The sequence below is a fragment of the Rattus norvegicus genome, chromosome 7 (genome assembly GCF_036323735.1).
Source record: "Rattus norvegicus strain BN/NHsdMcwi chromosome 7, GRCr8, whole genome shotgun sequence".
NCBI lineage: Eukaryota > Metazoa > Chordata > Mammalia > Rodentia > Muridae > Rattus > Rattus norvegicus.
In genome coordinates, this window is record NC_086025.1 from 10,863,568 (window position 1) to 10,888,107 (window position 24,540).

The window sequence follows — 24,540 nt, forward strand, 5'->3', positions numbered from 1 at the left end:
CTGGCTGCTTTGAGTCAATTATCCAAGGAGCCTCTTCAGGCAGCAGAGACACATCAGTTATTAATTCTGCTGAGTTGAACATTACAACTTTAATTAGGATGCATAATTGTAGTTTTCCATCATGGCCGGGACAAGGCAATTACACACTGGATAACTCTACCTGTCGTAGAGTCCTACCTACTTGCCCCCCATATCAAGAGTTTCCACCTGATTTTACCCCATGTCAAAGTCCATACCACAGAGCAAAACAATTCCTGCCGGGATTTGAATTTTCCCCTCCTCTTGACCATGTACAGTATGATTGGGCGAAAAATAAGACTGGTAAGCATAATTTTTGGCCTTGGTATCAATGGGTATTGTCAAATAAGCAGGGAGCATACACATCTCTGATTCCTTTTGCCCGATTATTGGGTGAAGACTTTACATTGTATAATATTTCCACTGCTAGAACAAATAACAAAACCAGTTTAGTAAATGTAAAGATTAATGGCCTTTTAGCAAATGATACTGCCGTTCGTGCTTCAGTATGTGTTAGGCCACCTTTCTTCTTTATGATAAGCACTAATGTAAGCGATGATGCTTTAAATTGTAATAACTCTGATGTAGTCTGCTATTTAACTGAATGCTGGAATGGCACACATGATACCTCAGTGATGGTCAAGATTCCCTCTTTTGTGCCTATCCCTGTGGAAGCAAATTTAGATAATTTTCCCATACTTCATTTAACAAGAACCAAAAGGGATTTTGGTATTACGGCAGCTATAATTTCAGCTATTGTGCTGTCTGCTGCTGCAGCTATCACAGCTGCAATTGCTATGACTAATCAAGTACAAACGGCTGAGACTATCAATCAGATTGTGGAAAGGACCGCAGTGGCACTAGAGGTACAAGAAGAATTTAATACCCACTTGGCATCTGGCCTTCTATTAGCTAATCAACGGATAGATTTAATCCAAGAACAAATTGAAGCACTATAACATATGACACAGCTGTCCTGCGTTTCCTTCCTTAGAGGTTTATGCATTACTCCTTTGCAAGCTAATTTTTCTCAGTATTCTCAACAGAGCAAAGAAATCTCGAATTATCTGAAAGGAAACTGGTCCATGAAAGCAGAGCAACTATCGAGACAATTGCTGATGCAGATTGCTGTCCTCAACAGCACTAGATTGGAACCTATCACATTTGGAGATTTCACCTCATGGATTACCCATGCTTTCTCCTTTTTTAAAGAATGGGCTGGCATGTTTGCCTGGGGGGCCATTGTCCTTTTGGGATGCGGAGTATGTCTATGGCTCTTCTGCTGTTTACAACGAGAACATGCCAGACACAAAGCGATTGTTTACCAAGCTATGGTCACCATTGAAAATGGTGCGTCTCCCAACATATGGCTGGCCTCTTTAAAAAATTAAGAGTTTGCCCTAGATCGTATTTTGTCACTGTCATGTGAAGTCATTGTATCCAGAGACGGGCAACTTTCCTTGGGCTTGGACCAACCTAAGACACGGGGCCCGGTGGCAATAGGGTAACCCAATGACAGGTAAGTCCGAGTCACGAAGAGGAACGACCTAAGACAGGAGCAATGACATAAATTTACGTGACACCCTGATCTAGACCAGTCATTTTTAGAAAACAAAAAAGAGGGAGATGTAGGGAGCGGCTAAAGATGGCGCCGACATCTGGTACTCGATTGTGTTAAACACCCACAAAGCGCATGTGTTGGCATTTCTCTGGCAGCTATCAGGCTGGAGTGATATTCATGCTAATGAGGTATTTCATGCTCCACCAATCCCTAGAGGACAAGTATATAGCCATAGCCTGTTTTGTATATAAGGCTGGTGCCTTTGTTGCTCCCCGTATCAATAATGAGGTGTTCCTGCAATAAAGGCTGTTGAGAAGAATCTGACAGTGTTGTGTCTTCCTTGCTAGCTGAGGTGGTCGCGACAGTAGCATGAATGACCCGAGTCTCTGTCTTCTGTTAAATCCCCCAGGCCTATGCCCAGTTCTCGGTACTGTGGCAGCACAGGCGCCATCTGATGTATCCAATTAATATTCTCTAAGAATTTCTGAAAGTTAAGTATACCTAATGGATATTTTTTGTAGTTTAACAGTTGTTCTAGTAATCAGTAGCCTCAAATCATTAGTGTCTAATCATTGTACCTTTTCAGATGCAATATGCCTATTTTTAGGTAGCATATCACGATTCATGTTACATATGGAATGTAGCTCTTCCTCTTTGGAGGGGGCCAACAGTATATCATCCATATAAGCCTGAGGAAGACTTTTCATCTAGTTCATGTTCCTGTCCAATATTACTTCAGTTTCTGTTCCATACTTCTTCATCTAAAGTTCCATCATCTGGAAACCAGAGTTTATAATCATAAACAACTTATGGGCAATTGAATGGTTGTGATTTTAATATTTAAAATTATTGAATGTTTATTTAGTAAAAATGATGCACAAGCTCAACAAAGTCAAAGGTTTCCCTAGTTTCTGCCCATTAGTTTCACTCACCTCTTTCTGTGAGAGTCCCCATTCTCTTTTGTAGCCAACTTCTGATCTATGTTCAGACACACTTGTCACCACTCTAGAGGAGATCTGGAAGAATGGAGCCAACAAATGAGATAGACTAAAGTCTCATGCAATAGTCAGCTTTATTCAGGGCCCAACACACTTTGTATTCTCAGGGTTAAAAAAAGATCATATGAGTAAAGTTTTCAGGACGTTGAGCTGTATGCAATCACAAGAACCCAGACATGGAAATCTAGCATTGCAGGGTATTTGACCACATTGTGAACCCCAGTAGTATGAACAGTATCTCATTGAGGTATGGCTTAGCCTTTGGTCCTAGAGCTTTCTGTGTACTGTAAATGAGTACTTGTGGTGTGGCCTAGCCCAAGCATACATCCTTAATCCAAGAGGTAAAGCAACTAACCAGCTGACAGGGAGTGAACATAAGTAAATAGAAAGAAGGGCCTTTAAGACATCATGGAAAAGGAGAAAGAGCCTTTTTCTTCTGGGATGTTGGTGGAGTAGGAAGGTAAGCTGAGTGCTTTCTCTACCTCTCTGAGCTGGCAGGATTTCACCAGGGTCTGGCTCCTGAGTCTTCATATGGTGAAACTATACAGCTGGAATTTTTGTTTTAAGAACAACTAACAAGTTTTATCATATAGGCATATAAAGGAGTGTTTAAACATTTAATTGAATAACAAGGGCAATAATGATTAATCTGGAGAGAACTCACTCTTATCCACTACACTAGGAAAAAGAAAACACATTCCAAAAACAATTCTGTTTAAAAAACTAAGGTCAAAGAAACTAAGGTCACAGACTTTTCTTGTATTTTTTTTAAAGATTGATTGATTGATTATATATTGGTACACTGTAGCTGTCTCCAGACACACCAGAAAAGGGCATCAGATCCCATTACAGATGGTTGTGAGCCACCATGTGGTTGCTGGGACTTGAACTCAGAACCTCTGCAAGAGCAATCAGTGCTCTTAGCCACTGAGCCATTGCTCCAGACCTTTTCTTGTATTCTTGAAGTGTCCACACAAGCACAACCATGTTCCAAGAGTACAGTTAAAATTTCTATTCAAATTTGTTTAAAAAAAATAAAGGCCTTTTACAATAAGTACTCACATATCTACATAATTTACATGTAATCATGTGTATGTAATGAGTTCATAATTTTAAAAGTACTATCAAGCTTGCTATAATTGAGAAACATAATATATATAAAACTATATAAAATATATATATGCCTTTACACCACTTACATACCTGGTGACCAAACAAGCCAGAAGAGTACATTTGGACCTGGAATTACAGGTAGTTCTGAGGCATTTGATGTGGGTGCTAGGAAACACAAGTTGGACACCCAACAGGAGCAGTACTATTGAGTCAACTTTCCAGAACCCAAATATGTCATTATAATGTAAAAGATGAAGATGTCCTATTACCCGCTCTACCTTGTACATGAAGAAATGTTCCTGCTACATCGTCATGAAAGTATTGAATGGATTTCTATTCCTGTGAATGAACTTAGCATATTGCTTATTTTCATTACTAATGCTGTTCTCTTTATGTGAGTGAGGACCTGGAAAGGTTTAATTGAATAAAGATGAGTACAGTGTATTATTAGGAAAGGTTCTATAATGTGATATGTGCTACATTTACTTAATCTTTTTGGTTCTTTTTAGAAAGGATCGCTCTACATGGCTATTGGTGTCCTGGAACTTACCATGTGAATCAAGATGCCCTCAAACTCAGAGATGCATTTGTCTGTCTCCAAAACACACCACTAGGTCCAGGTGAGATATTCATAAAATGAGTTATCTTTGAATTAAGTCAGAGACAAATAACATAACATTTAAACAGAAACCATCATTATTTTGTTGAGTATTAACACTCCACAGAATGCTTCAATGTATTAATTTCAACTGGTAAATAGTTCCCTATGTTCTCAATATTTTGGTTATTTTCTTTGCTTTGTTCATTTCTTTAAAAACTGTTATCATTTTTTTTAAGCACCTGTACTGTGAAATGCACGTGCAAAGCAAAGGACAATTTACAGGTGTCAATTCTCTATTTCCTCTATGTCAGTACTAGAAATCAAACCGAGGTAGTCATATTTGGGAGCAAGTGCCTTAAACAGTTGAGTAACTGCAATGGCCCTCATTTCACTTTAAAGAAAATGTATCTAAGTTCTGGATTGTGTGTGTTTCATATGTCACAGCCCAAATATAGTAATCAGAGAAAAACTGGTATGAGTATTGTGGGTCTCCCAGAGAATAAACTCAGGTCATTAGGCTTAGAAGCAGCCACTTTTAACCACTGCAACAATTCTCTGAGATTTATTTGTATTTCTGACAAAGTGTTAAGAACAAGTACTTATGTACTTATTCCTCAATAAACTAGCATAACCCATACAAAAGGAGGCAGTATAAATATTTTCATTTTCAAATAGGTTTTATTAGTCAAATTGTTTGGTATACCTCTATTCTTAGATGAAAATGTATATACAATTTGAAAACAAAACTATACCTTAATGATGAAATGATTATACTAACACGAGTACCAGGAAGATGGGGGGAAAATGTGCTTGGTATGCATGGCTTTACTGCATTTACTAGATTTGTGGTGTTTCTCTTCATTAGGGATTTTTTTCATTCCTTTGAAGAAGACTGTAAATGCAAAGGCTTATATAATCAATCACATTGATTATATTAGTAGGCTTTACACTGATGTAACCAAGTTTTACCGCATCAATCACATCCATAGGTTACTTCTCCAGTATGCTTTCCTTCATGTTTCTGAAGATTACTTTGACTAACAAAGTCTTTACCACACTGATTATATGAATAGGATTTTTCTCCAGTATGAATTCTTTCATGTACTTGAAAATTACAGCGACTTGCAAAGGCTTTACCACACTGATTACATACGTAGGGTTTCTCTTCGGTGTGAATTTTTTCATGTTTTTGAAGATTACAGCGACTTGCAAAGGCTTTACCACACTGATCACATACATAGGGTTTCTCTCCAGTGTGAGTTCTTTCATGTTTTTGAAGATTATTTCGATATGCAAAGACCTTACCACATTGATTACACTCATACGGTTTCTCTCCAGTATGACTTTTCAGATGATTTTTAAGACGTCCAAAATGTGTAAAGCCTTTACCACATTGATTACATTCATATGGTTTGTCTCCATGACTTCTTTCATGCCTTTGAAGATAAACAATATGTGCAAAGGCTTTACCACATTGATTACATTCATGGGGCTTCTCTCCTTTATGAGCGGTTTCATGTATTTGAAGATTACTGCGAAATGAAAAGGCTTTACCACATTGCTTACATCCATAGGGTTTCTCTCCAGTATGAATTTTTTTATGATTGTGAAAACTTGTGAGATGTGCAAAGGCTTTACCACATTCATTACATGTATAGGGTTTCTCTCCAGTATGAATTTTTTTATGATTGTGAAGACTTGGAAAATGTGTGAAGGCTTTACCACATTGATTACATGCATAGGGTTTCTCTCCAGTATGAATTCTTTCATGAATTTGAAGAAGACGTCGCCATGCAAAGGCTTTACCACACTGATTACATAAATAAGGTTTCTCTCCAGTGTGAGTTCTTTCATGTGTTTGAAGATTACTCCGACTTGCAAAGGCTTTACCACACTGACTACATTCATAGGGTTTCTCTCCAGTATGAATTCTTTCATGTACTTGAAGTTCATTTCGACGTGCAAAGGCTTTACCACACTGACTACATTCATAGGGTTTCTCTCCAGTATGAATTTTTTCATGCTTGCGAAGATTTGTGTAAAGTGTAAAGGCTTTACCACATTGATTACATGTATAGGGTTTCTCTCCAGTATGAATTCTTTCATGCATTTTAAGATTATGGCGACTTGCAAAGGCTTTACCACACTGATTACATTTATAAGGTTTCTCTCCAGTATGAGTTCTATGTTCTTGAAGACAACTGTGATGTGCAAAGTCTTTTTCATACTGATAATATTTATAGGGTGCTACTTCCAAATGAGGTCTTTGGTGTAAGGAAGAATCAGATCTAAAGGCTTTATCACATAGATTATATTCATAGGTATCCTCTTCATTATTGGTTCTTTTGTGTGCTTGAAAATACGTGTGATGGTTAGTACATGGCTCACATTTATCAATTCCTCTTCCAAGATGAGTTTTTTCATGTCTTTGAAGAGAACTCAGAGCTTTACTACACTGAGTGCATTTATAACATTTTCTTACAGTGTGATTCACGCTACATATGCAAAGTGAACTCGGATAAACAAATGAATTCCCATATTCCTGGTACTCATAAGACTTTTCTCCATTGTAAGTCTGTTGATGCATTCCCACTGTAGTTGGAACACCAAGTGCTTGTAAATTCATGTCATATTCATGAAATCTATTCATATATCCTCTAACTGTTGTTGGAGAAAGAGAGGTAAACTGCATCTTTCCATAGTCCTTATGCTCAAATGGCTTGTATCCTGAGTGGCAGATGATATCCCTATTAAATAAGAATAACAAATAAAATAACAAATAACTGAATTCACATAGTCTAACCTTTTATATCTCAGAGATGTGGTATAAGGATTCAGGTTCTTCCACCACGGCAACCCTCTTGTGTCTCATAAACTGCTCCTCTCACTATACTAGCATAAATCACTACAAATACATAGGAACACCAGGATTAATATAGACTATTTGCTTATAAAAGGCCTTGGACAGACGCTGATTCCCCTAATCAATGTTATACCTTTTATACTTGAATGGTACAAAACTAAATGGATGGACAGTTCTACAACATGGCTCTCACAGGGCTAAGATTAAAATGCTAACGTCTGGTAAGGCTTTGTTCTATTGTCTTCTTTCTTAGAGGAATGCCTTGCAAACACTGATCAGCTACCTGACACTGAGGTATAGAGTACTGTGAAAATTTAATAAAAAACTGTGCTTATTTACAGTCTTGCATTTCCTTAAAGCTTCAGGACACACTAAAATGTCTTCAGAAATACATATGTATCAACACGCACATAAAATGCATCAGAATAAAATCCCCTATGCTCATGGATTAATAGGATTAACATGTAAAAATGGTCATCTTAACAAGGACAATCTGAAGATTCGATGCAACTCCCAGCAAAGTCCAACACAATTCTTTACAGATCTTGAAAAAAAAATGCTAAACTTCATATGAAAAAGCAGAAAACCCAGGATATTTAAAATGATCCTATATAATAAAAGAACTTTTGGAAGTATCACCATCCCTGATTTCGAGCTGTTTTACAGAGTAATAGTAATAAAAACCTTATGATATTAGCATAAAGACAAACAACTTGATAAATGGAATTGAATCAAAGTCTCAGACATAAATCTACACACCTATGGACACTTGATTTTTGATGAAGAAGCTAAAATTATACAAGGGGAAAAATAAAGCATTTTCAACAAATGGTGCTGGTCTAATTGGATATCTGAATATAGAAGAAGGTGAATAGATCCATAGCTATTACCCTGCACAAAATTCATGTCAAAGTAGATCAAAGACCTCAATATGAATCCAGACACACTAAACTTGATAGAAAAGAAAGTAGGGGATAGCACTGAACTTATTGGCAAAGGAGAAAACATCCTTAACAGAGCTCTAATAACTCAGACACTAAGATCAACAATTAATAAAGGAGACCTCATAAAACTGAAAAGCTTCAGTAAGGCAAAGGACACCATTGCAAGGACAAAACAGAATCCTACAGAATGGAAAATATCTTCGCCAACCCCACATTTGGCAGAGGGCTGGTATTAAAAATATATACTCAAGAAATTAAACATCAGCAAACCAAATAACCCCATTAAAAATGAGATACAGATCTAAACACAGAATGCTAAACAGAAGAATCTCTAATGGCAGAGAAGTGGCTTAAAGAAATGTTCAACATCCTTAGTCACCAGGGAAATACAAATCAAAATGACTCTGAGATTCTATCTTATACCCACCAGAATGGCTAAGATCAAAAATTTAAGCAGCAGCTTATGGTGGTTAGGATGTGGAGTAAGGGGAACACACTTTGATGATGGGGATAAGAACCACTTTGGAAATCAATTTGGTGGTTTTTCAGAAAATTGGAAGTAGATCTATTTCAAGTCCGACTATACCATTCCCAAACATATACATAAAGGACACCCCACCAACCTTTGGGTCTATGACCAGGGGCAGGAAGGACTGTAGGAGCCAGAGAGGTCAAGGACATGACAAGAATACCAGTAGAATCACCTAACTTGGGCCAACAAGCTCACAGAGACTGAACCACCAATCAGGGCAATCACATGATTGGTGAACATGTTGTAATAGTTGTGTAGCTTAGTCTTTATGTGGGACATCTAACAGCTGGAACAGGGCTGTCTCTGACGCTGTTGCCTGCCCTTGGGAATCTTTTCCCCCACAGGGCTACTTCATATAGACTCGATAAAAGAAGATGCACCTAGTCTTACTGCAGCTTGATATGCCAAGACTCAATAATATCATGGAAGGGCTCCCCTTTTCTGAAAAGAAAAAGAGGAGGAATGGAGGAAAGAGAGAAGTACCTTTTGTGTTTTCCAGAACTTTGACAATGTTCTTCAATATTCTGACTGTTCCATTTGTAGCCTAAAATATAGTACCAGAAAATGTCTGCTATATTATTAAAAATTATGCAAAATTTAAGTTACTATCTTTGTTGAACCCGAGAATCATACCTGATTTATTCACCACATTCTTCCACTTTCATAATTGAGATCGAAGTAGTGTACCAATAACCAATAAACACTTGTCCCCTTGTCTAACAGGTGAAGGAAAAAAATTAACATTCTTACCTATAGCAATGAGGTTCCTGCAGGTTTGCATCATCACATCTTTGTAGAGATTCTTCTGGGAAGGATTCAGCAAAGCCCACTCTTCCTGAGTAAAACTCACATACACATCCTCATAGGTGACTGCATCCTAAAATTTCCCATATATGTACATAATAAAAATGGTGAGACTTACTGCATTGTAGTGTACACTTTATTTTGATTATATTTACATAATTCGGTGTGCTCCACACATTTATTTCATGTCACAGAATTTCAAACACAATCACCAAGTCATTTTAAAAGGAACCAAAAAAAAAAAAATCCTGTCTCTCTTTTCTGGACCTAGAAAAAGCATGTGGCATTGCAATACAAATGACTATTAACCAATATACAGAAAGACATGCAAACAGAGCCAACACTTTTGCTTATACATCAACAAAACTGTATCAAAATTACTAACTTCAAGTAAGATTGGACAAGAAGGGCATGTTGGCTCACACCTTTAATCCCATACTTTAAGAGGCAGAGACAGGTAAATATCTGTGATTTCAAGGCCAGCCTTGTCTATGTAGATATTTCCAGGACAGAAACCCTGCACAAAATGAAACCCTGTTTCAAACAAACAAATGAAAAAGGATAGAAAGCACTCAAAATTTCTCCGAAGAGTTAAATATTCACCCTGTAGGAAGGAATGGAACTGAAGCCATTTTGGGCAAACTTCATTTTAAATAGGGGTCAAATAAAGTTCCCAAGACCTCCCTGGGTAACTGACATCCTGCTTGGCAGAGACATGTACCTGGGTAACTGACATCCTTGTTGTCAAGTTGAAACGTGAGTAGTAGACAAGTTGCACAACCAATAAGAACAGGATAAATTTACCACCAATACATGTTCCTAAGGAAGTCCACTAGCCCTAAATTCTGATGGGTGAAAAATGTAACTGTAACTTGATGCAGATGTTTGTAGTTTTTAGGCTTAAAGGCTCTGTAACATTTTGGCTTGGGGTCACAGGTCAGCTCCCGAGTCTGTTTTGTGTCCCTGATCAAAAGCAGTTTGATTTCATTTTTCTTTTCTGTATCAACTCGGTGTTTGAGTTGTGTTAGATCTAAGAAGACCCTATAATGACTCTAGTTCCAGAAAACTGGAATGCCCCAGTTTACACTGTAAGGCTACTATGATATTCCTACAACAAAAGAATGTATTTTTAATAAATTACACGAGAAAGTTCTCAAAAACATTAACAAAGAAAATGCTGATCAAAAAACTAGATACAGGAAGAAAGCAACAGTTAAGATTATGTGTTGTTTTGGCAGAGAATGTGGATCAAGTCCCAACGCACAAACAAATCCAATGCTCTGCTCTCTCTCTCTCTCTCTCTCTCTCTCTCTCTCTCTCTCTCTCTCTGTGTGTGTGTCTGTGTATTCAAAAGACTCGTGCACATATTTTTAAAATTAAAGACAAACTTTAAACATAAACAAAGGTAAGGAGAATGTTATGCATCTGTAACCCATGTGTGCTGGATAATTTTATGTCAACTTGACACAAGATACAGGAATTGGAGAGGAAAGCATCACAACTAAGACTACACCTACAGGAGATGAGGCTGTGGACAAAACTGTACAGTATTTTCTTAATTAGTGATTGATGATGAAGTGTCCAGCCCAGTGTAGGTGATGCCATCCTTGGGCTGGTTGTCCTAGATTCTATAAGAAAGCAGACTGAGCAAGCCAACAGGTAAGTTATCTCTTCCATGGCCTCTTCCTCATCTCATACCTCCAGCTTCTAGCCATTTTACTTCCTATCCTGACTTCCTTTGATGCACAGTGATATGAAGTATAAGCCAGTATAAAATCCTTTCCACCTCAACTTCCTTCTTAGTTATTGTGCTTCGTCCCAGCAGTAGAAATCCTAACCAGACAGGTTGGTACCAGGATAGTGAGGAGATACTTTTACAGATATAATCACGATGTTTGGGGGAAGACCGTGGAAGGACTTTGGAACTTTGGGCCCCTGAGTGTTGAAAGTTCAGGGAGCTGTTGTGTAGAATCTTAGAAGATACAGACTATTGAGAACATTACAGAGGATGGAAGCCTGGCTTGTGAAGTTTCAGAGGAAAGTAAAGACTCTACCAGGCCTTTCTGTGTGCTGAATCTATGATATCTGGTCACATAGAACCAAAGAATCAACTCTGATTAACAAGAGACCAGAAACACTGAAGTAAAACCTTTGTCTTACTAGGACAATTGACAACAGTTAGCTGCAGCTAAAAAATGTGCAAAGGTTTAAGAACAGATCAGCATCCCTGAAGTGAAATCTTCTGGTCAGGGTTTTCTCAGAGTCAATACACAGAAGCTGCATTCCAGAGGTGGCCAAGATTATATCTTTTATTAGCAGCCAAGCTTGGTAGTATAAGACTCACCCATACTGGTTTTGAAGATGTAAAAGGGTCATATAGAGCAGCTGAAGCTTGGCACTGTGAGACGCCATTGGTGAAGGTACAGCTTTAGTAGCAGTTGCAGGCCAGGACTGAATGGGATCATGCACAGATTTATAGCTCGGCACCATGAAGAAAGCCTGGGAGAGGCTATCTTCGTTAGGGTTGTACTGCTGTGAACAGACACTATGGCCAAGGCAACTCTTACAAGAACAACATTTAATCAGAGCTGGCTTACAGGATCAGAGGTTCAGTCCACTATCATCAAGGCAGGAGCATGGCAGCATCCAGGCAGGCATGGTGCAGGGGGAGCTGAGAGGTCTACATCTTCATCTGAAGGCTGCTAGCAGAATACGGGCTTCCAGGCAGCTAAGATGAAGGTCTTAAAGCCCATACACACAGTGACACACCTACTCCAACAGGGCCATACCTTCTAATAGTGCCATTTCCTGGCCCCCATGGGCTTGTTCAAACATATGAGTTTATGGGGGCCATACCTAAACATAGCATAATACAAAATACACTTAGTCCAACTTCAAAAGTTGTCATAATGTTTGGCAGTCTCAATAGTGTTAAAAGTCCAAAGCTCAAAGTATCTTCTGAGATTCATTCAATCACTTAACTGTAATACCCTAAGTGAGACAGGAAACCAGCTGGACAGACTCCAAACTCTCCATCTCCAATTCTGATGTCAAAGTGGTCTTCAGATCTCCATCTCCTTTTTCATCTTTGTTGAGTGCTTTCTCCTGGGCTGCTTCCACTCCCTGTTAGCCGCTTTCCTCAATAGATAGCTCACACCTCAAGCATCTTCAATGTTTGGGATCCACAAATGATCTTCTGGGCTCCTCCAGCTCTGCCCTCTGTAGCACTCTAAGCTCAGGTTGATCCACTCCACTGCCACTGCTCTTCTTGGATATAATCCCATGGTACTGGCATCTACAATATACTGGGATCTTCTACTGCACCTAGGCTTCACCAATACCCTCTCATAGGCTCTCTTTATGGTGCCAGGTCTCAACCTCTTTGCATGATCCTTTCAGTCTTGGGTCATCAACTGCAGCCGAGGCTGCACCTTCGCCAAGGGCCTTCCATGGCCTCTCTCAGTGCCAAGCCTCAGCTTCAAGACCCCTTCATGCCTTCAAAACCAGTACCACCGTGGTGACTCTTACACATTACCAAGTCCAGCTGCAGCACAAGGTACAACCTTGGCTATCTCTGGAACACAGCTTCTTTGTGCTCTCAGAAAACACTTCCCAGGTTTCACCTCAGTGATGCTGGTCTCTTCTTAATCACCGCTAATTTCTTAGCTCCAGCTAACCAGCATCAATTGCCTTTATAGTCCCTTCTATTCTTGACTCTAAAACCAGAGCCACATGGCCGAAGTTGCAGAATTCTGCTTCTTGCAGGAGCTGGAACATGGCCCCCTTGTTCTTTTACATTATCAGCAGCTTTCTATTTTCCAACTCCTTCATTGCTTAAACTTGGCTGTCCTGGATCTTGTTCTGTAAATTGACCGTGAACTCAGAGATCTGCATGCCTGTCTCCTGGGATTAAAAGTGTATACCACCATGCCTGGACTTAACTTTTCTTCACCTAGAACTTGGTCTGTCCCAGGTGGGCCTTGAATTCAGAGATCTGCTTGACTTTATCTCCTGGGATTAAAGCTGTGTATCACCATGCCTGGATCTAAATTTAGTTGGGTAGGATCTTGCCCCCAAGTCTCACTCCCTTAATTCAATTTAATATCTGTGAACACAGGATTCAGTTCATTTCCCTTCCTGGTATGCTTTAATACTCAAACCTATATTTTGTATTTTTCCTACCTCAGCTTGCTATGCTTGTTCAAAACACTCTTCATGAGACTTAACCAGAGTACAAAGCCTATGATGGTTGTTTCTAAGCCTTCCTTTGTCAATACAAATAATCTGAGTCTCTTTACCTTAGCCTCAGGCAGACTCTTCAGATAAGGGCAGCCATGTTCTTCACCAAAATATCACAAAACCAGTTTCTAGGCCACATATTGAAATCATCAACTGAAACCTCTTGGGCCAGGTCCACACATTTCAAATCATTCTAAGTAACAAAGTCTTCCATATTCCTACTTGGATAGCCCATTAAGCCCCATTTAAAGCATTCCACAGCTTTCCAAATCCAAAGTCCCAAAATCCACATTCTTCCAAACAAAAGCATGGTCAGGCCTAGCACAGCAATACCCCAATCCCTGGTACCAACTTCTGTCTTATTGGGTTTTACTGCTGTGAACAGACACCATGACTAAGGCAAGTCTTACAAAGAATAACACCTAACTGAAACTGGCTTACAGGTTCAGAGGTTCAATCCACTATCATCAAGGTGGAAACATGGCAGCATCCAGGCAGGCACGGTGCAGGAGGAGCTGAGAGGTTTACATCTCCATCCGAATACTCACTTTCAGGCAGCTAGGATGAGGGTCTTAAAGCCCCACATCCACAGTGACACACCTACTCCAACAAAGCCACACCTACTCCAACAGGGCCACACCACATACAGACCATCATAGAGGTTACTGGTAAACAAGAAGCCCAATTGCAGCAAGAGGCCTGAACATATTGGAGATGGCACTAAAATGGAATGACCACCAAGAACAGCTTACAGTAGAGTGGAGAAGATCATGAGTCCAAGACAACTGGACACTGAGCTATTTATATGGTTGAGGGTTTGTTCTACTATATTCAGACTGACTATGCCTTCTTCCCAAAAGTAGGCTGATAGTGATCCACATTTATCCAGTTCTCCAGATCCAGTCTCCAGAGACTCATCTGCAACTTTGTAGCAGAAACCCTGCAGTGGTCTCCTTTTCCTCTCTGACCTCATCCCAGTGGATCACAAAGATCACTTCCAACCTTCTTTCCCCCCAACACATCCCAACCTCCAGCATCAGCAGGTGTTCACTGTGAACACTCCAGCAAACAGGCTGGGAAACCAGCTACTGAAGATTTTGCCATTCCCTCCTCTCCTCCAAACCCAATCCTTGAGTTACATCCCTATTTCTACAACAAAATAACAGCCATAGCCATCCTTCCCCCTCAGACCACATCTCCTGGGAATCCCCCAGACCTTCCCTTTCTAACCACTCTCTCCACACTTGTTGCTTTATTTCAGGCCCCAACTCCAGAATTCGCTCCATGCTAAGTGACAGACCATTCCTGCCAGGGGACAGGGAAGCTATCTGTACATCTTTCCTTCTCTAGATCCAACCCACCAGTCTCATTCCCACTGATATAGAGTGACCTCTTCTCACTTCCTTCCCCATTCCAAGGAGACAAAGGAAGCAGATCCTGACTGAACTCTGCTCTCCTCTCTCTTATGAACCCCTTCAAACATTTAGCCACCCCCATTCCTAATGTCAGCTCCCAATATCCAGCAATGCATTTTACCTGGAACCCTAAGTGGACAAAACAAAAGGTCCAAAGAGAATTTTCTACCAGGCAACACATAGCCATTACAATTCCTGAAAATACAGAGAGAAAACAAAAACCAAGAAACAAAAAATCCCACTCAAAAAGAAAGAAAAAAAAAAAAAACAGCAATCAGCCTGTCATACACCTATAATCATCCCAGTCTCAGATGCCCAGATGCAGAAACCATGGAGTGTGCTGTTTATTGGCTTTCTCCCATGGCTTGTTCAGCCTGCTTTCTTATGGAATCCAGGACCACCAAGCCCCGGACAGCATCACCCACAATGAGTTGGGCCTTCCCCCATTAATCACTACAGCTGGATGACATGGAGGCAGTTTCTCAATTGAGGATTCCTGTTTTGCAAGGGCTCTAGTTTGTGTGTCAAGTTGACATAAGCCTACCAACACAAACACCTCTGACACAGACCAGATCTCAGTAGCTTTCCTTACTGGGGAGGGAGATTCCACCACATGTATCCTTGACTCTAAAGCCAAAAAGATGTGGCCAAAGCTACCAGGTTCTGTTGATTCCTAGGGACGAAACTTTGTCGCCTCCTTCAATTACATTTGCACTAGTCTTCTGTTGCTGAAGGTTTCCTTCAGTTCCGTAAGTTTTTCTTTAATTCCTTTCCACAAGTTGGGACTTCGGCTGGTTGGATGGCTGAGAGAGGTCACCACTCTGTTTATTCCATTTAGCATCAGGCTTTCTGCAAACTTCTATCTCTTTGCACATGGACTTTAATACATTTAATACATTTTGTATTTCTTACTGCTTGTTTTCATTATAAATCTGCACAAGTGTGACCACTTATAACCACATGACAGAGTTAATACTGGGCTGTTCTTGAAATCTTCTCTGCCAACACCATTAATCCAAAACTCTTTGATTTAGCTGGGGCTTAAAAGTCAGTCATGATCAACAAGCACCCTGCAGGAAGGATATAACACAGAGACCACAGAGAGGTGCTGCTTACTAGTTTGCTTTCAAAGTGAAACTTCTGTGTTACTGGGAAATTGATGCTGGATAGCTAGAGTCAAGAAATCAATGGTGATTAAAGAGATACCAGTATTACTGAGGTGGAGTCTTCTAGGAAATGTTTCCTCAGGGTCAGCACACAGAAGCTGTGTTCCAGAACTGGCCAAGGTTGTATCTTGTCCTGACAGCCAAGCTTGGTAGTGTAAGAGTCACCCAGATGGTACTGGATTTGAAAGCATGGAGAGCAGCTGAGGCTTGGCACTTCGAGAGGCCAGGAGAGGCCATTAGTAAAGGAAGAGCCTCAGTGGCAGTTGAAGACCCAGGATAGAAGGGTCATGCAAAGATTTTGAGGTTCGGCACCATGAAGAGAGCCTATGAGACGCTATTGGTGAAAGTGAAGCCCAGTTGAGCAGAAGACTCCAGTAGTTTTGGCAATAACAGTACCACGGGATGACCTCCAGTACAGTAGAGTGGATCCAGCTGGAGCTAAAGGGCAAGCTGTGTGGAGGCGTAAGCTGGAGAAGTGACACAGAAGATCATGAGTGAGTCTCAAATAATTTGACATTGACTTGTTTATGCTGTTAGAGTTTTATGTGGTGCAGATAGTGACTGCCCTGGTTCTTCCTCGTTGAAGAAGGTATTTCGTTTAATTTTGATTTCCATAGGAGCCAACAGCTGAAAGACTGAATTTAAGAAATTTTGTATTTTTAGAGAAATTGGATATTTTAAAGAGATTGAAATTTTTTTTAATATTTTATTTATTTTATGTATATGATGAGTACACTGTAGCTGTCTTCAGACACACCAGAAGAGGGCATTGGATCCCATTACAGATGGTTGTGAACCACCATGTGGTTGCTGGGAATTGAACTCAGGACCTCTGGAAGAACAGCCATTGCTCTTAACCACTGAGCCATCTCTCCAGCCCCTGAGATTGAAATTTTAATGTGTCTAAATTTGTAAAAATGTTTAAGTAGATTGATCTACCAACCACACTATCTCCTCCTCCCCTCCTTCCAGTCCTTCCACACACCTCCCCTTTTCCCCCACCTTACTCATTCCTCCTCTGCTTCTCTTCAGAAAAGGGCAGGTCTCCCATGAATATCAACCAGCCATGGCATATAAGATTGTGAGACTTTTTAAAGTTATTTATGTTTTTAATGTAAGTTCTTGAGGATGAATAAGAAAGGAAGGGTTGTAGTTTAATAGTGATATGTTTGTGTGTCAAGTTGACAAGGGGTCAGTTGGCTGGTTTTGTGGCAACTTGATACAGCTACAGTCATCATAGAGAATGGAGCCTCAGTTGAGGAAATGAGATCCTGCTATAGGACATTTTCTCAATTAGTAATTGATGAGGGAGAGCCCAGCCTCGTTGATGAAGGTGCCATCCATGAACTGGCGGTCCTAATTTCTATAAGAAAGGCTGAGCAAGCCAGCGGAAGCAGCCAGTAACCAGAACCCCTCTGGCTTCTGCATAACCTCCTGCCCTTAGGTTCCTGTACAGTTTGAGTTCCTATCTTCACATCCTCCAGAATAAACACTGATATGAAGTGTAAACAAACAAAAAACAAAAATGATAAACAAACAAAAAATTAACAACAATAACAACAACAAAAACCCTTGCTTTTTGGTCATGGTTTTTAGAAACCCTAATTAAGACACAATGATGCAGGAGACTCAAGATTAATGCCTTGAATGCATGCCATCCTGCTGTAAAAGTGATACCCTCTGCCAAAGATCAAAAGTCAAGGTGTGAGTACATGTAAGAACAGAATCAAATGTTTCACACGTACAAAAGCCTAAATATCCAAATACCCAAAAATATAAACATCAAAACATCAGGCTGGTAAAATGGCCTGGCATGGAAAAGCAATTTGTTCTATTTTATCCCACATCATTTAGGGATAGAGTCTGTAATGTTGGAGATGGTGTGGCTCATGAGAAGAAACAAGGCTGCTCAGTTTCAACCACACAACGAAAAGGAAGTGTGGTGAGGGTATAAACACTCAATGCCCTTCCGCAGAGACTAACTTCCTCCAGAAGGCTCCTCTTCCTAAAGCACCTCAGTGAAAAGCACAAACCAGAGACAAATGTTCAAATACATCATCCTACACTGGAGGTCTTTCATTCAACCTACCACATTTTCACATAGGTCATAATAGGATCACAGTCAACCCATGATGCAAAATGCATCTAGTCTAACTACAGATTCCCCAGATTATATCACAGTTCCAACACTATTTGAATGTTCAAAGTTTCTTCTGACACTCAAAACAATCTCTTTACTGTGACATCTTGTAAATTCAAAACACTAATTTACATCTTCTACCCAGCATACGATGACACAGAATACACACTTTTACTCTAAAGAAATAAGGACAGATCAGATCAAAGCAAGCCTGAAACCCTGCTAGGAAAACACCAAATCCTGCAGTTCTGTGCTAGATACCTGGGGCTTCAAAGGTTTTAGATGACTCTTTCTCACTGCGACTTTTTGCATGCCTCTCTTTGGCTACTTCCACTTCCTACATGAAGCTGTCAAATGACAAATGTCTCAAAGCTTGGATATCTTAACACCTTGTAATCTCAAAATGTAAATGAAGTTTCACCTTCAAGGCTTCATTTAATGAACTCTCAGAGTCTCCACACTGGAAATGGAACTCTGCTAAACAGATGGCTGCAACAGTGTTGAACTAGAAGCATAGAGGGAAAATCCATAACCTTTAAATCTTTCATCTTTCCTCTTTCAACAAATAGTGGCTTACAGATGCCACCAGCACCGTGGATTCTATCTGTGGGTGGACCTGGCTCTACTGGAACAGAGCAGCAGCAGATCCTGTATGAAGCTGCTCTCTGGGACTATGAATCACCTGTCTTTTTCCTTCCACAGTTAAACGCTTAGCTGGGCAGTGCAGTGACCTTACAGTACCTATTCTATCTTTTCAAAGAAGAGCAGGTGCCTTCTCTTTAATGGCCCTAATCTCCCTGATAGTTGCTGCCTCTGTTTCAGCACATGACTGCCATCTGAAACTACCTAGTGCTCTGTCCCTATTGTTACTCTTTTCTCTACAGACCTGCAGGAGTCATCAGTAACAACCATGCCACAGACTGAATGTTTGGTCAAGAAAACAGCCCATTACTCTTTCATTCAGCCTTACTGAATTTCATGCGATGTGGGCAGAATACAGACAGATAATATGCCAAAATATTACACAAACAACTCATCTTAGTGACTATTCTATTGCTGTAAAGAAACATTATAACCAAGGTGTCTTAGTCAGGGTTTCTATTCCTGCACAAACATCATGACCAAGAAGCAAGTTGGGGAGGAAAGGGTTTATACAGCTTACATTTCTGCATTGTTGTTCATCACCAAAGGAAGTCAGGACTGAAACTCAAGCAGGTAAGGAAGCAGGAGCTGATGCAGAGGCCATGGAGGGATGTTTCTTACTGGTTTGCTTCCCCTGGCTTGCTCAGCTTGCTCTCTTATAGAAGCCAAGACCATTAGCCCAAGGACAGCACCAACCACAGTGGGCTGGGTTCCCCACCACCCCTTGACCACTAGTTGAGAAAATGCCTTACAGCTGGGTCTCATGGAGACATTTTCTCAACTGAGGCTCCTTTCTCTGTGATAACTCCAGCTTGTGTCAAGTTGACACACAAAACTAGCCAGTACACAAGGCAACTCTATAATGGAAGGCTTTTAATTTGGGGATTGATTATAGTGGCAGGTTAGTTCATTATCATGCAAGGAAGCATCTTTGTGGACAGACATGGGGCTAAGTGTTACATCCTAACACAGGCAAGTAGGCAGAAACGTTTACCTTGCAGAGGGCTTTCAAAACCTCAAAGCCCACCTACAGTGACACACCTTAACAAACAAGACACACCTACTGCCACGTGGGCATATCTCATAATTTTGCAAAATTAATTCCAATTATTGAGGACCAGACATTGAAACATAGGAGCCCAAGACCATTGAGTAAATATAAATAATGACAGAAATATAACCTAAGTAGAAAGCTCTAATGAAAAAGAAAGGGGAAAAAATTGAGAGAAGCAGAAAAAGAAAAAGAGATGGGGTTTGGGAGGTGGGGAAGAGACAGAGAAACAGAAAGACCAAAAGAAGAAAACATTACATGGAATAGAAAGGAGCCTCCTGGGCTGGAGAAATGGCTCAGTGGTTAAGAGCCCTGACTGTTGTTCTAGAGGTCTTGAGTTCAAATCCCAGCAACCACATGGTGGCTCACAACCATCTGTAATGAGATCTAATGCCCTCTTCTGGTGTGTCTGAAGACAACAACAGCGTACTCATACACTAAATAAATAAATAAATAAATTAATTAATTAAAAAAAAAAGGAAGGAGCCTCCTCCTTTGGCAGGTTATAGGCTTCTTCAATATAAACTTCCCTTCCTGTCCAGTGAGGCCTCCAAACTTGGGATTAAGTACCTATTTTTTCTATCTGCATGGTATAATCCCTTGTTTCCATAATGACAATGGACTGAACCTCTGAAAATGTAAGCAAGCCCCAGTGAAATGTCCTTTATAACAGTAGGTTTTTCTTTACAGCAATAGAACAGCAGCACAGATACCAATCCGTGGCATTTCAAGAGATAAAATAACTAAAAGCACACTTAGCTACAGTGATGTTGAGGTACAGTAGGCCACTTCATGGTACAGGAATGCCATTAATAACTGACTGTATCAACCTGTCCTATGTAAAATGTTACGCACTGCGTGCTGTACACTGACAAAGAAGTTACAGCCAACTTCCCTGTGTCTCAATCTTCTCACCAGGTTTGGACTTACCCAAATGAGAGAATTGCCCAACTGGAAATTTCACTGGCTCAAGCTAACCTCCAGAAATTGTATGCCTACCAATTTAGTTTACCTCCATTCATATGGTATGAATTAACTCATGCTGAGAAAAGTACACAGAAGGCACTCATCCTGCCCTATAAAATTTGTCTTTATATCAGAGACCTCTGCAACTCACTGCTTAACCTGTTTCCACATGTAGTGTATACAATAAATTATTCCCTGTATTCTGGTCTCAAAGGAAAAGCCATGGTCCACATACAAACTCTTTTCCTGTTACTGAATGGACAGTCCACTTCATGACTCAAATGGGTAGTTTTAGAACTGTGTGCTACTAGAACCCTTTAATCCAAATAATGAGGAGTGGATTCAGGACAGCAGCAATATCAATGCCCTGTGGAGCTACACACAGGATCAAGTCAACCTTAGAAAGCAAGGTTAGACTCTAATAAAGAAAAATTTCTTCAATAAAAACAAGCCTCCAGCTCTGGGTAACACTCAGAGGAACTGGCAAAGAACAGATATGCTAACTTACATACACACTAAGTGTATACATTCCCCATATGCTGTCAACCTGAAGAAATGTTGCTTACTGCCCTCTGGCTATCAAGACTCCTTAAAAGTGCTTTCTTATACAACGCAGGACAACCTGCACAGGAGGCACCAACCACAGTGGGAGAGACACTACCACATCAATCATTAATCTAGAAAATACCCTATACATTTACCCACAGGCCGGTGTGTTCTAACTTATTTCAACCTGATCATGGCTAACCAGCATAACTACTCAGTCACCGCGAACACCCAAAGAGATGTTTAAGTAACACTTAACACTCAGTTTGCAGCATGTACACATTCACATGTAAATTTTTGAAAATCTGTCAAGTTTATATCTAGAGAGATGGTTCAGCAGTTAAGGCCACTTTTGCAGAAGACCTGAGTCTGGTTCCCAGCACTAACACGGTGGCACGAAGTTATCTACAGATCCTGTTGCAAGGCATCTAATGGCTTCTTCTGTCTTCCGTGGAAACCAAACAGCCAGGTGACGACCACACATGCATGGAAGCAAAGCACTCATGCATAGGAGGCAAACTTAGTAAACTGGAAATACAGACTCCCTTATCTCTTATTGTGTCGGCAGGAATATAATGGCCAGAAACACATAGAAATATGACAAACACCTGTAGCCAAAATTATAACTTGGTAACTAAAAGAATCAAGGAACTCAAAGGAGAGGAATTGCAAGGTTGTAGACAAAAAATCTTGATATTATTTCAGTACACATTCTAAGCTATAGACTCAACAAATTCCTCAAAAGGAGATTTCTGCGAAGAACAACGAAAACCGATGACAAAAGGTCATCATGAATGACAACATGAACAACACAAGACTGAACAGACAGCACAGTGACACCATCTGACTTCAAAACTCCCCTACACCTGCAATAAAGCGCTTACCTAGGAAGCGCAAGGCCCTGGGTTCGGTCCCCAGCTCCGAAAAAAAAAAAAAAAAAAAAAAAGACTGTGCTGCTGAGAAAGAATAAAGAGATCAGCAGAACACGAGTGAACACTCAGAACAAAAATCACAATTAATATTGGGTCAATTTCGCCAACTTGAGTCAGGAAACAGTGAGTCTGGCCTTCCTGACACACGTGACTGGACCTCCGCGGCATCTACATGCGACTGTGTTAATAACGCAGACTTTACACCTGCGCAGAGTTAACTGCAGACGGATCCTACACCTCAATGTCAAGGGCCAGGGGAAGAACTTCTAGACGACACCAGAGAAACTAGAGCTCTGCCAGTCAGAAAAACCTGCCTTCCCGGACTATGAAAGCCGCGCATGCGCGCACACTGCAAGATGACGTCAGCAACAAGACAACCACACACACAGCCCCCCAATCCCCTATTCTGCACAGGCGCAACCCAGGGATGGAAGTTATTCAGCGGCTGCCGGGAGCCTGAGTTCCAGGGGTTGCAGGAACCTCACGGTGTGTCACGTCTCTCCTGCCATTCCGGCAGCTCAGGGCGAATAAGCTCCCGCAGCTCCGCCCCCGTGACAGACAGCGGCCCCGCTCACCATGGTGCGGATTCCGAGCTCTCCCCGCTCGGCTCACAGCTCCCCGCAGCAAGTCACAGCGTGAAATAGAGACGCGGGGGGCCTCACTCAAGCACCCAGTGGAGCCTGCACTATGACGGACCGGAAGTGTCCCCTCCTATTCTGACTGGCAGTCTGCCTCGAGGCCCTGATTGGCTGGTGACAGGAGCAACTCCGTTAGAGAGAGTGGCTTGCAGAGGTGGTTCCTAGCTGTCAACGAGGGTGCTGAGTACCTGGAAGAGAATGGGGGACAAGAGACGTGAAGAAGGACGCCACAAGAGTCTGATCGAGGCGACAATTTTATTTTTCCCCAAGGTTGAATTTATACCATAACAGGGGAAACAGAGGGGAGGGGGGAGTAAGAAACATTTACGCAGGCCAAGGACACAGTTCCTGTGGTCAGGGAATCGGCTGATGTTGACAGGATGTCAGAAAGGTCACAGGCTTGTCATATCTATTAATCAGCAGGATGTTGGTTTTTCAGAAAGGTTACAGGTCATCACATTGGGCGTCTTGACGTCAGATGTGTTTCTCAGCAGGGTCAGAGTTTTATCATATCATTTATTCATCCTGACCACCAGATTGGTATTAGTCTTCTGCAGCTGGCTGGGGATTTTCCATGAACCTAGTCATACTTAATTCTAACCATAATAAAAACACCAATAATGAAGGGCTTCAAGGGCATCGCTCCCAACAGTCCTCCTGCTCACAGATGAAATGACGCCCAGCCCATTCGGGTCAAATTTAAGCCACCGAACTGATATTCACCGGGCATCAGCAATTTCAATAAGGCACACTTAGGATTGCTCGCATCTTCTCAGCTGTACACTGTTGGCCAAATATTAACTTTCCCAGCCTTCTGTGGTGGCAATGGCCTTTCGTGCCACCTTTGGGAGGTGGAGGCAAGGCATCAAAAGCGTAAATTAGCTTGGTCTATGGGAGCAAACACCAGTAATTATTGTTTCCGAAGGGGAGGTGTCCGGGGAGATATCAGTATAATGTGTGTAAGCTCAGACTCCTGGTATGCAGGTTTATTAAGAACTACAACTCTGATGCACCCTTTCAAGGGGGAAAAGCAGACTGAGTCAGTAGAAATCTAATTTTAAAATGTTGATAAGAACCCAGGATACGTCAGACTACACTGTGGCCTTGGGTGGTAACCACATACGTCAGACTACACTGTGGCCTTGGGTGGTAACCACAGCCTCTCAGGCCGAAGAGCCTGGCTCCCTTGACTCCTTCAAGACTCTACCTCGAGCACCAAAACAGACCTTGTCATGTAGGTCCTTGAGCAAGGACACTGGGCTTGTGCCTGTGAGAAAGTATTGGATTGGCATGGCTCCCAAAAGACTGATTTCTAACCTCAAAATGAATAAATAAATAAAGAATTCACACATGAAAATGAGAACAAAAGGA

At 41.0% G+C, this 24,540-nt stretch overlaps 1 protein-coding gene across 3 annotated transcripts; it reads right to left on the minus strand.

Moving 5' to 3' along the window:
* Positions 1–4,949: 4,949 nt before the first annotated feature.
* Giot1 (gonadotropin inducible ovarian transcription factor 1) lies at positions 4,950–23,398 on the minus strand. 3 transcript variants are annotated; one of them, XM_063262950.1, is made up of 4 exons: positions 23,358–23,389; positions 9,381–16,889; positions 9,114–9,174; positions 4,950–7,038 (listed from the first exon to the last, which is right to left on the minus strand). In XM_063262950.1, exons 2-4 carry the CDS (start codon positions 9,412–9,414, stop codon positions 5,265–5,267), a joined length of 1,869 nt encoding a protein of 622 aa, XP_063119020.1. In that variant the 5' UTR covers positions 9,415–16,889; positions 23,358–23,389; the 3' UTR covers positions 4,950–5,264.
* Positions 23,399–24,540: the final 1,142 nt, after the last annotated feature.